The sequence below is a fragment of the Macrobrachium nipponense genome, chromosome 5, assembly GCF_015104395.2.
Source record: "Macrobrachium nipponense isolate FS-2020 chromosome 5, ASM1510439v2, whole genome shotgun sequence".
Lineage (NCBI taxonomy): Eukaryota > Metazoa > Arthropoda > Malacostraca > Decapoda > Palaemonidae > Macrobrachium > Macrobrachium nipponense.
This window is the reverse complement of record NC_061107.1, coordinates 145,502,061-145,517,931: the sequence shown is the minus strand read 5'-3', so window position 1 is coordinate 145,517,931 and position 15,871 is coordinate 145,502,061. Positions and strand designations below refer to the sequence as shown.

Genomic DNA, 15,871 nt, shown 5'->3' with positions numbered 1-15,871 from the left:
AGCTAATTTAAAATGGTGCAAAAATTATGTCAAAGTGACAAAATAATTTCCGAGATGTGTCACTGATACTTTTTAGTGTGATAAGAAAGAAATTTTCGCTTGCGCACCTGCGTAACGATTGTAAACAAAACAACAAAACAACACCTTGATCCGTGAACTCCCAGCATCCCCCAAGGTGCGTGATTCAAAAGTTTTCGGCTGGTAGGACTATAAGTATTTTTCCGTGAATTTAAAAAAAAAACTTTTTTATGTCAACGTAAATTACCTCCGGTTGGCACCCAAAAGACAATTTATCTCGACGTAAAATACGTCCAGTAGGTGTTTAAGGGTTACTTCTATTAACTAATCAAAGATAATAGATAGGTTACTCCAAGGAGTGTCTTATCTGCATCGATCACTCAGTCCAGCATGTAATGGTCTGCATTACTCTCTACCTGAAGGGAAAGAGTAGGATAAAAGAGATGAAAGGGGAGCCAGTCTCCACAGTCATGCTCAATCATACCATACAACGAGGCAAGATGTAATTCTGTCCAGTTAAGGAGCTGAGTAAGTTACACAACTCGTTGAGCAGCCACTGCTGGTCCCAAGGAAAAATTGTCCAAGGACCTGTGGGTAATAATCCAGAGGTAATGAAAGAAGGTGGTCTGGTGTACCCAGAACCACACCTTCAAAACCTAATGAACTGATAGGTTCTACAGAATGTGAGGGACAGGGTAATGCCCTTGGCCTTGTGATCTCTCGGACGAAGTGTACCGGTGTCGTCGTCAGCAGCAGAGTTCGCTTTCTTGATCATCTCTCGAAGCCATCATCATCAACGAAGTCGCTCAGGGAGGGGATGGTGAAGGACTCAAATCTGGCATCAGGGACCAATGGATTCTGATTCTTTCCTCCAAGTTCGGGACGAAGCCGAGTGTAACCAATCCCTATCCCTTTATTACATCATAAGAAAGACCATGTAGTTCACCTACTCTCTCCCTGATGGCAGGGCAAACAGAAAGACGGTCTTGATGGTCAGATCTCTGTCTGAGTACTACTCTCAAAGGAGGTCGTACGGGGCGCTAGTCAGGCTCAACACGAGATTCATGTCCCACTCAGGAGGTCTGAGATCCCTAGGTGGGCAAGATCTCTCAAAGCTCCTTTGAGTAATGATATCTTGAAAGGCGAGATATCAATACCCTTCAGCTTCGAGACTAGGGACAGTGTGGCTCTGTAGTCTTTACAGCTGAGATGAAAGGGAGCTTCTATTGGTGAAGGGAGATGAGGAAACCCATGACCTGTTGAAGAGTGGCTCTGACCGGAGAGATAGTCTGTCTATGACACCAACCACAGAAGACGGCCCACTTTCCCTGGTATACTGCAGAGGGCCATCTAAGGTATCCTGCTATCTCTGTCTGCTCAGCGAAAAATAGTCTCACTTGCAAGAGATGGTGGATATCCTCCAGCCATGAAGACACAGGGATGACATGGTACTGTTGAGCCTGTGGCTGGCACATCAGGTTCTGCCACGGGGGAATCTGTCTCGGTGTCTTGGAGAAAAGGGCTAGAAGGCTGGGATATCAAACAGCCAAGGTGCCACCAGAATCCTCCAAAGATTCAGGGTGATCAGCGCCCTGCCAATCACTGCTTGAATCAGGTAGAACGGGGGGAAAGCATACACTTCGAAGATGTCCTACAGATGTTGAAATGCGTCCTCTGCAGCTGCCCATGGGTCTGGAACAACAGAATAGAAGGTCTTTAGCTTCCTGTTGAACCGGGTGGTAAGCAAGTCTATGACTGGATGCCCACAAAGGCTGAACAACCTATACCACGTTTTGGTGAAGAGACCACTAAGTCCCTACCACCGGATTCTGGTGGCTGAGCTTGTCTGCCATTACATTCCTCTTGCCTGGAATGCATCTGGCTGACAGCTCTATCGAGTGTGCTGTTGCCCACTCATGCACCTGCACTGTCAATTGATGAAGCCCGATAGAGGTGAGTCCCTCTTGCTTGTTGATGTGTGCCACTACTGTAGTGTCATCGATCATCAACGCCACAGTGTCCTATCACATGTTCTTGAAACTCCTGAAGAACCAGGAAGGCTGCCTTGAGTTTCAGGATGTTGATGTAAAGGTGCTTGTCATTAAGTTCTCGCACCTCTGCAGTCCACAACTCCTCCAGGTGTGCGCCCCATCCTCGGTTGATGCATACGATTCTTCAGGGATGACAGATGATCTATCATGACCAGCCAGAGCTAAACAGGCTGTTCCTGTCAAGACAGGAATTACCTCACTGCCTCCCTGAACATGCAGGTACGAGGGTTCAATGGGAACTCTTGTCTATCAGCATGCCCAGGTATAACATCCTCTGCTTGGGCTCGTAATCAAACTTCTCGTGATTTATCAGGATCTCTCAGATCCCAGCAAAACTCAAGGAGTTGATTCCTGTACTGTAGCAACAGCAAACGGGAGTTTGCCAGGAACAGCCAATTGTCAAATTACCTCAATAGACATATCCCGTGAGCCCAAGCTGAGACCAGGTTGAACATTCTCGTGAACACCTGGGAAGCGGTTGAGAGTCCAAAACACTGTTCTGAATTGGTAGACCGTCTCTGCGAAGACAAAGTGGAGGTACTTGCGGGAGGATTTGTGGAGGGGTATCTGGAAATACGCATCCTTCAAGTCCACCGTCAGCATGAAGTCGTTTCCCCCTGATAGAGGCAAAGATTGTTTGTTGTCTTCATCTTGAACCGAGTCTGGCTAAGAATCGGTTCAGGGGAAAAAGGTCTATGACCAGTCTCCATCCCCCCAAGGTCTTCTCTACGAGAAAGATCCGGCTATAGAATGCTGGGGACCAGTCCGACCTGACTTCTACAGCATCTCTGCTCAGCATCTTCTTATACTTCTTCTTCCAGTGTAGCCGGAGAAATTAAAGGGAATAGGAAAGGAGGGTGGATGCTCTCACTCCCCTTAACAGCGCTGCTGTTAGGGGATGATGAGCTGCGTCCTTATGTCAACCAGCAGTGACAGAAAGGGCGTGGATCTAGGAGAGCATGATCGCATTGGCAAGGCACTTTCCCGAGGTGCATGTAGAGGTTCTCGCCTTGCTGTAGCAGTGCCATTGCCAGACCTCTTGAACACCAATAAAGCAGCCAAGCAATGGATCCAGTACTGGCGTGACACGATACAAATGACCAAAGCCATGGCCAACAGTGATGCTGCTAGCAGCTAGGCAACGACTTGTAACATCTTCACAACGCATCCCAGCCCTCTTAGAGGCCGAAACCTCGAGTGAAGAGGGCCATACAGGAGACCTCCTCTTAGTTTCTCCAGATGCCTTGCTCCAAGGAACAGCGGCATCGACCCTGGCCCCTGTAGAGGAACCAATCTTGGTCTTGACAGGTGGGTCCGAGCCACAGCTCGGTCTCTGCTCCCACCCCATGCCACTGCCATGGCAAGAAGACTTCCCTTCCTTGACTGTTGATATATGTCCATTCTTAGGGAGTTGTAAATTCGGAAATGCTTGCAAACGAGACTCCGTCATGGCCCCTGGCCCTCGAGCATAGCGACCTTGGGAGCAGAGGCTGGAGAACAAACCTTGGTTCACGCTCCAGAGGCCTTTGAGACCCTGGTCCCCAGGGACAGCGTCTCGGTTCCCACTTCCGAAGAAGCAGGAGAGCCAGCGAGAGATTTGCCGTGCTTGGCTACCGTAGCATCTACCTGTTCTCTGTTAAGAGAGAGGTGGAATCCAGCAGGGGTCCGTTCATAAAAACCAGTACTGACTCCAGGCAAAGGGACCTTGTAACTCAAGAGAGGACAGCGTCTCGTCTCGAGAACTAGGTTTGCCCACAGGTTAGCTGTTTGGTGCCCAGTAGGAGGGCCCTACCTCTAGACTAGTACAGTCTCCTGAAAGTTGAGTCTTCCCATGGGACTATGGCCTGGGGGAAACAGCAACTCCAAACACTGAAGGATCACAAGTCTAGCCAGGAAACTGCCTGAAGAGCTGCCATTGCGGTAGCCTCCATTGTTGCTGCTCCCTGTTGAGAGAAAGATATTATCTGGCTCATCAAGTGTGGCAACGACATACCGGGACCCAGGTAAACCAGGTTCAGGTTTATCTGGTTGTCAGTAAAGGTTTCTCAGAGGGCATGTGCTAGCCAGCGCTGGTAGCAGGACTGGTAGTAGTGCTGGTGGGAGCCGCGCCTCTGCTAGCCTTGGTACGGCTCCCTGTTTGGCTAGATTGTGCACTGACCTTATGCCTCTGGCAGGTAGAAGAGGAAGGAGCTTGTCCTAATGATTGGACTTGAGTGAATTCTCTTTTCCAGAGACAAGGTCATTCACCTGTTCCAATACACCTTTGGCCAAGCCCGACCACGGCAGCCCTGTTGAGACCTTGGGTTCCCTCTTAGGTCCCCAAAAGGCTTCAAGACAACTGGAGTGTTCCCTCAACAGAGGAAGCCGTGGTCAATTCCCCAAGATCGTCATGCTGATGTATCCGTGCTACGATCTCTACAAAAGTCCTCTGAATCTTGGGGGGTGTCTGAGTTGCTGGATAGAGGACCTTCGAGCCCTTCGAGAGACTGGTCTTCCCGATCTACTCTCCCCGAGGGAGAACTTCACCAGACCCCTTAGATCCTCCCTCAACGACACGGGTCTATGACTGGCGTGGTCTTAAAACCCTTCTAGGAACATAGGTCCCCCCCGAGGTTGAATCCTGAGGAGAGCATTCCAAAGGATTCCTTCTATTTGCCTCGCCCCTCCCAGTGTAGCCCTAGGAAGTAGAGGGAATAGGAGAGGAGGATCGGATGCTCTCACTCCTAGCAGCGCTGCTGCCGGGGGAGTGAGCCATGCCCTTGAACCAATGGTGACAGGGCGGTGGGTCTAAGAGGGCGCAATCGTCTGAATGAGACGCTTTTCCCGAGGAGAATGCTGCAGTTCTCACTGTGCTGTAGCAGCGCTAGCTGCCGTTAGCCAAGACATGGCTCCCTGCCTGGCGAGGTCGAGCACAATTCTCACGACACACCCCAGCCCTCTTCAAGGTCGAAAACCTTGTGCAAAGAGGGCTGTACAGGGGACCTCCTCTTAGTTTATCCAGATACCTTGGTCCGAAGAACGACGACACTGATCCACTGGCGCCGTTTAGCAAGAAACAAAAGCCTGACGGTCTTCAAACAGGGTGGGCTCCAAGCCATGGCTTAGTCCATACTCTTGCCCCATCCCTCTGCATGGCCAGGAGAGAACTCTCCTTCCTTGACTGTGATGTACATCCTCCAATAGGTGGTCATACATTCAGAGATTCTCACGAAAGAGACTCCAACATGGTCCCTGTCCCTCGAGCGGCGCCCTTGGGAGCAGAGGCTGGAGAACGAACCTTGGTTCAAGCTCCAGAAACTCCCAAGACTCTGGTCCCTGGGGACAGCATCTCAGTTCCCACTTCCCAAGAAGTGGGACAGCCAGCGAGAGAGCCAACTGCTTCCTTCCCGAAGGGAGGAGGCAGACCCTTAGAAGCCTCGAAACAAGACTTCTTTTGGGACAGAGAAGCTAACTCCCCCTTTGTAAGCTTCCGAAGGGGGAGGTGAGGAGGCAGCAGGTGATGACGATGAGGACGAGGATGAAGACAAAGCTGAAGATGACAACACTTTCTTAGATTCTTCTTCTTCTTCTTCTTCGCCTTCCTCTTCAACAGCTTCCACAGTAGAGCTGTCAGGGTCCCCAAAGTGGCAGCAAACAACTCATCAGGTTCAGGGGCTGGTACATGGCAGGAGCAGGTACAGAGGCATGAACAAGCGGGAACATCCAGAGGCCTCAGGACAGGTAGCAGTGCCACATCAAAACCAGGAGGGGGAGGCACTGCAGGGACAGGAGCTGGCAAGTGATAGGCTCTAGATGTAGTCTGGTCCCCATTACTACTGCAGGCAATACATTCGTCGGGTGACAAGACCAGACCAGGTGTGCTACTGGCATCTCTATTGAGGTGTAACAGCAAGCCTGGATTGACAGCCATTCCCAAAGAAGTCTGCGCTAGTTCTAAGTCTGATACCTCACCAGCAGAAGTAAAAGTTCAGATATTAATAGGGGGGTCCTTGACTCGGCTCCATGGGTCACTTGGGATGCTGCTAGGTGACTCAGCAGTCCCTGCAGAGATGGAGTGCCAGGAAGATTCAGTGTCCGCCATACCTGCCACAGGTCCCCACCCATGGAGTCAGACAAACCTGAAGGGGCAAAGGTCGGGTTAATGGGAAGAGTTCCTGTTCCTGCTCGCCCCAAGGGGGAAAGATCCCCCACTGAGTGAACAGAAGTTCCCCAGTACAACTCCAAGTCGGCATGTTTCCCTCCCTCTTCTGCACTCGACAGGTCGAGCAAAGAAGCGGCGAGAGACATATCCCCCGAAGGAGAAAGAGCGAGACAGGGGAGTTTACGTGGGGGAAGGAAAGAAAACGACATATCAGTCACCAAGGGAGTCAAGAGAGAACTCTCCAATGATGCCTTGGTAGACTTACGCGGCTTCTTCCTTCCCTCATAACTCTCCCACTGCTCCTCCAACCAAGAGATACAGGTGTCATGCCCTCAGCATCTAGCACAGAGGGTGTGAAGGTCCACATCATTACTGGAGAGAAACGCCCCACATTTCCTACCCCATACTCCAGGGCATAACTGCTGCGTAGATGAGGGGCGAGAGGGTTTATCTGGTTTGTGGGTTTGCATTGTATACATACAAACACACAAATATTAGACAAACAAACACAATTATACAGGAGTGGGCATAGAGAGAACGTCTGCACACGACGGCGGTCGAAAGCAAAATGGAATGTTTACATCCAGTCACGCAGGACTCCCAACTATCGGACAAGCAGTTACTGCCTAACTACCTTGTTACGACCAAGTTCCAGCTGGCGCTGAAAGTAACTCCTTATGTGAAGGACCGGTGGTTTGTATAACGTGTAGGAACAAATTAGGTCTTCAAAGGTCGCATGATATGCAAATATATACGGTATATACTTATAGTGGATGCCATATTTGCAGATTTTTCAATGGAATGAATCATCAACATTATTTGTACAAAATTTGCCTATTCGCAGATTTTTCATAAGAGATATATTCACTAATTACTGCATTTTCATATTTTTTATTAAATACATTTGTCATGATAAAAATACTAAAATACACATATATAAGTAATTTTAGAGGGTTTTATGGTCTTTGAACTATCAAAATACCAGTCAATTATAAGTGTATTTACAGGGGTTTCAAGAATTCATAAGGGGTTGTTGTATGCATCATCCACAAATCCTGTATGTGTATGTGTATATATAGATATATTATATATATATATATATATATATATATATATATATACATATAGGATATATATATATATATATTATATATATATATATATATACATACATACATGACTACATTATGTAAAAATGTGTATTCATGTAACTGTTTCTAATCTTAAATCTTTGTGTTCCTTTTAAAAATCACTACCATACTGATACTATATTTACATTTTTACTCAGATGTTTATATTCCAATTAATATGTATCCAACATTTATTTGCAAAACAGTGTTTTCACAGTTGAGTTGGTGTTGGACAAGTGGAGTTTTACAGTATAACAAAAAATTTCTTATTTCCTAATAGATAAACTTTGTATGAAATGGAAGTCTTTACTTGATCAAGGTGAAGGCCATGGTACAGCAAATCATGACATGCTTGAAGATTGAAGCTCTCCTCAACTTTGGTGAATGGGGAAACAATCAGATGTAGCAGCGCAACACATACGATTAACCAGTCCATCTGCAAATTGACATATGTACATATATATAAAGATTTTTATAATCATAAAAATAAACTTTAAAATACACAAAGATTAAAAACTTTTGATAATATACAAAATTTTTATAATAAAATATACGTAATACACTTTAAAAGTAATTTGTATTTTTCCTAACATGCAAACCTTAAGTTCTTTACATTGGGATAAACTTGCAAATGTGAGCTGGGGTGGCCATGCAAACTATTGACAAGGTAGTCATGTCCACCTGACAGTCTGCTCTCCACTTTGCCCTCTATTCCAAATAACAGATTGAAGGGGTGGCAGAGATGAGCTATTCTTGTAAAGAACTTGTGGTCTGTATGTTAGGAAAAATATAAATTACTTTTAAAATTGCTATTTGGTCCTACACAAATACAAACCTTCATTCTTTACATTAGGAGACTCACCTGTTGGTGGGAGGAAATCTGTGTACGTACTCTCTATACAGACTGGAGAGGCTGTGGCTGCTTCAATCTCACCAAAGGTCCTCTGTATCTAGGGGTGTCTGCATCTCTAGGCAAAGGACCCTCAAGCCCTTCTAGAGTGCAGTCCTCCCAACCTACTCTCCCTACTGGAGGGAGAACCTTACCAGACCCCCCTTGATATATCCTGAACAACATGAGCGTACGCCCTAAAATTCCTCCAGGATTATAGTCTCCCACCACTAAATCCTGTAGATAGCACTACGCAAGATTCCTACAGTTCTCCTCACCCCTCCCGGGAGAGCGTTGTTGCCTAGGCGGGACACTCTCCTGAGGAGAGTGCAAAAGGCGAGGACGGGCATTTGACAGGTTGACAAGAACGTGAGTCCTAATGACACATCCCAGTCCTCTTCCAAGTAGAAACCTCATGCGAAGAGGACTGCACAGGAGACCTCCTCTTAGCTTCTCCAGATGCCTTGTCCCTAGACAGTGACACCTTTCCTGGTACCTGATGAAGAGCCAGGCTTGGCTTTCACAGGTATCAGTGAGTCATGTGCATGACTCGTCTTCTCTCGTCCTGTGCCAGTGTTGCGAATGTATCTCTCTAGCACCGACTTTGGATGTGTGTCTCCTGTTACGGGGTCGCGCATTCTGGGAAACTCGAACAAGCACCCAACACAGTTCTAGTTTCAAGGGCAATGCCCTTAAAACCAGAGACAAGAGAATAAACCAAAGTTCGAACTCCTGGGGCTCCCATGACACTAGACCCTAGGGTCAGTGCTACATTTCCCACTCCCAAGGGAGCAGCCGAGCCAGCAAGAGAACCAATTGCTTCCTCGGTGGGAGGAAGCAGACCCTTAGAAGCCTCATGACGAGGTTTCTTAGGGGACAGTGAAGCTACCTCTCTATTCTTAGGCCGTGAAGCCTTCAAACAGGGAGGGAAGGAGGCGGCAGACAATAACGATGACGACAAAGATGATGACACCTTGCAAGGCCTCTTTTACTTCGCCAACTTCTGCAGGAGAGCTGTCTGGTCACCCCAAGGGCCACCAGATGGCTCAGCAGGAGCAGATCTGGAACTAAAAGCAGGAACAACTGGAGGTGTAACCTCAGTCACCACCAGGGATGAAAGAGGCATGGCAGGAGCAGGCAGAGGTGCCACCCCGAATCCATGGGGGGGTTGTCACTGATTTAACAGGCGCTGGCAGATGAGGATGTTTGCCCATCACCCTCGAAGGAGTCACATTGGTGGGGTGATGGGCGAAGACCATTGTGGGATCCAAAGCACACCTGTGCTGAGTTACAGTACAGGTACCACAGAGTGAGTTACTGCAGAGCTGGCACCATTAAAGTGTGCTAGCAATGCACTCACAGATTGAGTTCCCACAAGGCCCAATGAAGTCCACGCCTGATCTAAACCTGCAGAAAGAAAAGTCGGGTTAATGGGAGGGGCACCCCCTCGCTTCGAAGAGGAAGAAACTCCTTCGGAGTGAGGAGAGACCCCCAGAGGAGTGTCCCAACTAGTTGGAAGAGGAAGACGAGACAGAGATTTTCCCCATGATTGCCGGGAGAGAGATACGAAGACGAAGGATCGACAACCAAGGGAACGGTTTCTTCCTCTGATATTGCTTCCTCCCAACAAACTTCCCCAACTGCTTTGAAGACCAGTCAGAACATCCAGTACAAGGATTGTCACTAGTACATGCATGCCCTCAGCAAAAGGAGCAAAAGGCATGAGGATCCATTTCATAGGTAGAGCGGAAGTTGCCGCATCTTTTACCTTGCACCCTGGGGCATTGCTGACCGGGGGCCGACTTCTTTGGAAATTGTGATTTCTAGGTTTGCATGATCATAATATCTCAAACACACAATAAACACAATTATACACATTCAAATAGCAGATAAACACAAACAACATAAAGAAATCCCACAAGCAAACAGTCGGGCAGAGAGCAAATAAAACACATCTACACCTGACGATGGCTGAAATCAGAATGTTTACATCCAGTTGGGAGGGACCCCTCACTACCGGACCAGTAGTTAACTACTGAACAGCCTTGTTTGAAAGATTTCAGTGGCTGTGTCCAGGCTTTGCCTTAAATAATTTCTGTTAAGAAGAACTGAAGGTTTGTATATTACATAGGAACAACATTTTATTGTAATATATTATTTTGGTTTTAATAATCAAGTCATTGTACTGATTTCTGGCTGTTTTATACAGTGACCAACTTTCACTACTACTTAATTCTTTCAATCTTTTCTTTTTCTTAGCTTCACATAATTCACTGTTAAACTATTTGGCATGTTCTCTAACTACTATTTGCCTTGTTACTTCTGGATGTATATCATTGCAGTTTGACGGCATTATACTTTTGCTATAGACTGTGAAACAGCTTACACATACTTGGTTGCCCATCAAGGTATTCCTCAAATTACACCTGCACTCTTGGCTTGCTTCTCTTATTTTCTGTAAGCATATAAACTGCTAATTTGGTAAAACTTTAGTTGCGCAGCCTCATTCCTGCCAGTTGCTGACCAGGGACAGGTTACCATCTTTTTGGGGGTGAGATTTGCCCCCTGGCCAAGTCAGGGTACGCCACCCTAATTTAGGTTAGATAGGCAAGAGGAACCTGTCCCAGTTGACGACTGGCAGGAATCAGGCCGTGCAACTAAGGGAAATTTTTCTGTAGAGTCCACCCACCTCCTACATTGTAATTTATATTTTTCTTGGGTAAAACATGTAAAAGCAAGATTTTTATTCTAAATACACTACCTGCGCAAAAGCATCATAACAGAGGGAAAAAATCAATTTATGGTAAGTATGCATTTTTGTAAGTTCTTTGTTGATGTTTCCTGTCACAAAGATTCGCTCTCGTTTGGGTAATCTTTATTAGAGTCCACCCAGCCATTTTTTCATGAAAAACCATTTTTTCTGCTAGTTTTCTTGTTTTGTTGTATTCTGATGTTATATTGTGCAAAACCCTTGTTTTCCATTGACCACCACCCTAAATACCACAACAATAATGAGGGCATCCAGGTGGGAACTGGGAGTTTTGGGTGAGGGAAAACGAAAACAGCAATAAGCGGAAGAAAATAACAGCAGGACACAACAAAATAAGAAAACTAACCGAAAAAATGGTTTTCCATGCAAAAATACGGGGGTGAAAAGAATACTTACAGACTGACTTGAGATAAGGTAACTACTATATTGAGCTCCATTTTCTAAATCATCCCATTTTTTAAACCATGATTTACAAACATGATTAATACAGAAAATGAATAAAATAAGAGAAGCGTCTAACTTAACAAACCTACCAAACCAAACCTAGGGGGAGGTTATCCTTACTTAGCAGGGGGGGTGGCCTTTGGTCCCCTGCAACCCCCTCCCCCTTAAAAAATTGTGGTAATTTTTCATGACAGTGAAAACTTCAACAAAGAACTTAGAAAAAAAAAGGGATTTTGACGTAAGGAAAAATCTATTTCTGGGCGATTGGCTCGTGTCGCCAGCGAAATATCCTTTAATCTATTATTTCTAGGGTAAATGTACTAACACATACCAGAGAATAAATAAATAAAGAAAAAGGTCAGTATAACTGACTCGCTCACCCTCCAAGAGGGTGTCGGTATGAACACTATGGCGAGTGAGACCACTACCACGAGCCAAATGCCAAAAGAATTCTCCCACTACAAAATCCCCCAAGAGGAGAGCCGACCCACAGAGTGGGCAGCACCTACTACTACTACTCCATCCCATGCTGCCGACTGCTGCGCCTCTGGTGGCCATCCTGAAGTTAGCAGACAATCTTGGCGATGGGATGGGTAGGGCGGGATTTCGCTGGCGACACGAGCCAATCGCCCAGAAATAGATTTTTCCTTACGTCAAAATCCCTTTTCTGGGCTCAGCTCGTGTCGCTGCGCGAAATCGTACCAGAGAAATAGCACAAGATTGTAAACAAAATCACAACAAAATAAAAAAGAGGTCTCAAATAAAAGATAAAATAAAAGTAAAAGAATATAATTGCTAATAAGGATACATATACACAGTGATACAAAATAGAAATATTGCTTAAATTACACTTAATTCTAATAATATTTCTTAACTTAAGGTAATTTACATATATACAGAGGTAATATGGCATATATGTACCAAAATGGTATCTGTGTAAAGCTTATGTATCAAAAATTCTAGAGCAATTAACATAAAAAGTTGAACAAACAAACTCAACCATAATCATATATAAAGGAATGTATATAACTTAATATACAAAACCCGTAACCATTACAATAAGATGTATCCCCTAGCATAAAAATAAGGGGATGACATCCACTAGATCAATATTCATCATCAATTGTGAGTGTCCCTAGCAAAAAAATAAGGGACACCCACCACATCATCATAAAAGCAGCTAAGACACAAGGTGACCGTAAATGAACAAGGCAGGAATAGACAAACTGTTGGGTGAGGCAGGTAGAAAGGAGGACTGGATCTTCTACTAAAGATTAGTTAGAGTCAGGGAGGGAACAAAAAAAACTATGTTCCCCGCTGCAACTGCTGAAAATTTCAGAGCTTCCAAGGAATTTAAGTAATGACGTTTGAATACTGTCGGCGATTTCCATCCAGTATACTTTTTCAACTCATCGAAGATCATATGTTGGAAATAGTTAATTGAGGTGGCTACTGCCCTGACATCATGTGCTTTAGGGAAAGAGTCAGGATTGGCTTGTTTAATGAAGTACAGGATTTGTTGCCTGATGCCTTTAATAGATAAAGTGCCACCTTTTTCTCTCTTAAAGAGAGGACCCGATGAGGATGAGGAGGTCCTAGATAGAAAGGCTCGTAAGGTTGAAACTGGGCAAAGAGATACATCTTGTGGAAGGGGTAGTACCTTCCATGGTTCCCACCTCATCAAAGGATCTTCATTCTTAGCTATAAAGCTACGTTCCGGAGAAAGTAGCACTTCCCCTGTGGGAAGGAACTGAATATGATCCGGATCTCTGGATAAAGCCGACAGTTCTGAAATTCTAGCTCCTGAGGCCAAGCTTAATAAAAATAGGGTTTTTCTTAAGAGCATTATAAACGAGCATGTGTCATTATTGGTTTCTGAAGCCAGCTTTAAGAACATCGTTTAAGAACCATGATACTGACGTAGGCCTTACAGAAGGTCTAAGTCTAGCACACGCCTTGGGATAGACGAGAAGTAGGAATCTGTCAAGTCTATGTTGAACCCAAATTGAAAAATCTTTTTCAAGGCTGATTTGTTTGTCGTAATTGTGCCAGCTGCTAAGCCTTTTTCAAATAAGGATCTGAAAAAGGATATAGCTGAATTGATTGTCATGATCCTAATATCTGATTCTTTCAGGAAGGTTGCTAACTTTTTGACAGCAGCATCATACTGTCTCAAAGTTGAATCTCTTTTATCGATTCCAAGAAGAGAATATTCTGAGGGTCAATGTTCGCATCCCTTTCGCTGCAAACTCATGAAATCCATAAAGTTAGGGTTTTGAGAATCCCTGAGGAAGCGAACACAGTCTTCGTTTGTACTGACTGGGAGAGCCTGGGATTGGGGATCCGAAGAGGGCGAAGACCCAGTTCCGGAATGAGAGGGTACCAATTGCTCTTCGGCCAGTCTGGGGCTACTAGAGCCACTTGACCCTTGAATGTCCTGAGTTTGTTTAACACTTTCATGAGAAGATTCACTGGAGGAAAGACATAAATCTTCTCCCAGTTGTTCCAGTCTAGAGCCAGGGCGTCCGTGGCATAGGCCAGAGGGTCCAGGTTGGGGGCCACCACATAACACGGAAGTTTGTGGTTCGCTTGGGATGCGAAGAGATCCACCTGTAGAACCTGGAACTCTCTTGAAGAATCCATTGGAACGAAACTGTTGTCCAGTGACATTCACCGACTCTAGAGGTACTGATCGGGAATAGAGCATCTGCTATGACGTTTCTCACTCCAGCTATGTGAGTGGAGGAGAGATGCCAACTGAACTTGTCCGCCAGGGAGAAGATGGCTACCATGACATGATTTAGATGACGTGACTTGGAGCCTCCTCTGTTACACAATGTACTACCCACTGCGCTGTCCAGGACTAGCTTTATGTGGGAGTACTTTGGCGGACGTAACCTTTTTAGAGTCAAGAACACTGCCATTGCTTCCAGTACGTTTATATGGAACTGACGGAACTGAGGTGACCACGTTCCTTGATACTTCTTGAACTGGGAATATCCTCCCCAACCGCTTAATGAAGCGTCTGTGTGGATGGTGATCCCTGGTGGAGGAAACTGAAGGGGCACTGACACCGACAAGTTCTTGACTTTCGCCCAACGGCCCGGAGTCGATTCTTTAGAATCAGAGGGACTGAGGATAATTTGTCCTGGACCTGACATTTGCTCGTGAGCGCCAGATTCTGGTTAGGTCTTTCAGTTTGGCTTTCATTAGGATGTTCGTCACTGATGCAAAACTGGAGAGAACCCAGGATCCTTTCCTGAGATCTTCTTGAAGCCAGTTTGTGACTCAGAAATTGCTTGACTGACTTCGCTATTTCCTTCCTCTTGGATGATGGAATCGACAGAGTATGGGAGGATAGATTCCATTGAATGCCTAGCCACTGAAAGTTTGACTCTGGAGTGAGTCTTGACTTGGTCCTGTTTATCTTGAAGCCTAGATATTCCAGGAACTGAATCACTTTCAGTGTTGCTTTGTTGCATTCCTCGACTGTTGAGGCCCAGATCAACCAATCGTCGAGATACGCTACTTACCATAACCCCTTGCGATCTGAGTTGTATTGAACTACTACCTTCCGCCAGCTTCGTAAACACCCTGGGGTGCTACGTTGAGCCCGAAAGGAACTACCTTGAAGGAGAATGTCTGGTCTCCTATCTTGAAGCCCAGATACGGACGGAAGTGTCTTGCAATAGGGATATGATAGTAAGCGTCTGTAAGATCGATAGAGGTGGCGTGACGGGGCCCCACGGGGAAGGTAAGGTCCGCAAACCTGCCTGAGATCGAGTGAGCATCTTGAACTTGTCGCAGCGAATGGCTAAGTTTAAGCGGGACAAGTCTAAGATTACCCTTCTTTTTGTGAGCCTTTCTTTGGCACGCTGACAAGCGTCCTTGAATTTAACCTTTTGACTCTCGCTATAGCTCCTTTCTGAAGGAGATCCTCCGCATACTCCGTCAATTCCTTTGGAAGGAAGTTTGGGCGGAAAGGTAAAGGTCTGGATGGGGGTGGGTTCGCTAACCAGCTCCAACCCAGGCCTTTTGACACAATGCTCTGAGCCCACTTGCTGAGTTCCACTGGTGGCGAAAGTGAAACAGCCTCCCTCCTACCTGAAATTCCTCATTGGTTCTGGTAGCCTCCTCGGCCTCCCTGAAATGTTTTCCCTATTGAAGGGACCTCCCGATCCTCTCCCACGAAAGGATCGCTTACCTCTGCCTCCCTTACACCCGAGCGGTCATACTTCTGTGAAGCTTGACCCTCGAAGACCTGGTTGTATGGCTGGAAGAGAGGGCGTAAGAGGTGGAGGGCTGAGGCTGAGGGGAGATAACGTAAATCGGCTGCGATTGAGCCTTTGAGGTGGAAGGTTGGGCTGTTTGCACCAAGGGAACAGCCGGAACTTGCTGAGAAAAAGCGTGGTTGCTTCTTCTGGTAGG

At 46.1% G+C, this 15,871-nt stretch overlaps 1 protein-coding gene across 1 annotated transcript in view; it reads right to left on the bottom strand.

Annotated features, from left to right (window-relative positions):
* The window catches only part of LOC135215711 (probable Dol-P-Man:Man(7)GlcNAc(2)-PP-Dol alpha-1,6-mannosyltransferase), a 167,986-nt gene that overhangs the window by 64,291 nt on the left and 87,824 nt on the right, over positions 1 to 15,871 (bottom strand). The window contains exon 2 of the mRNA XM_064250668.1: positions 7,651 to 7,776. Within this exon, the coding sequence (XP_064106738.1) occupies positions 7,651 to 7,776 (126 nt within the window). The remainder of the gene's footprint in view (positions 1 to 7,650; positions 7,777 to 15,871) is intronic.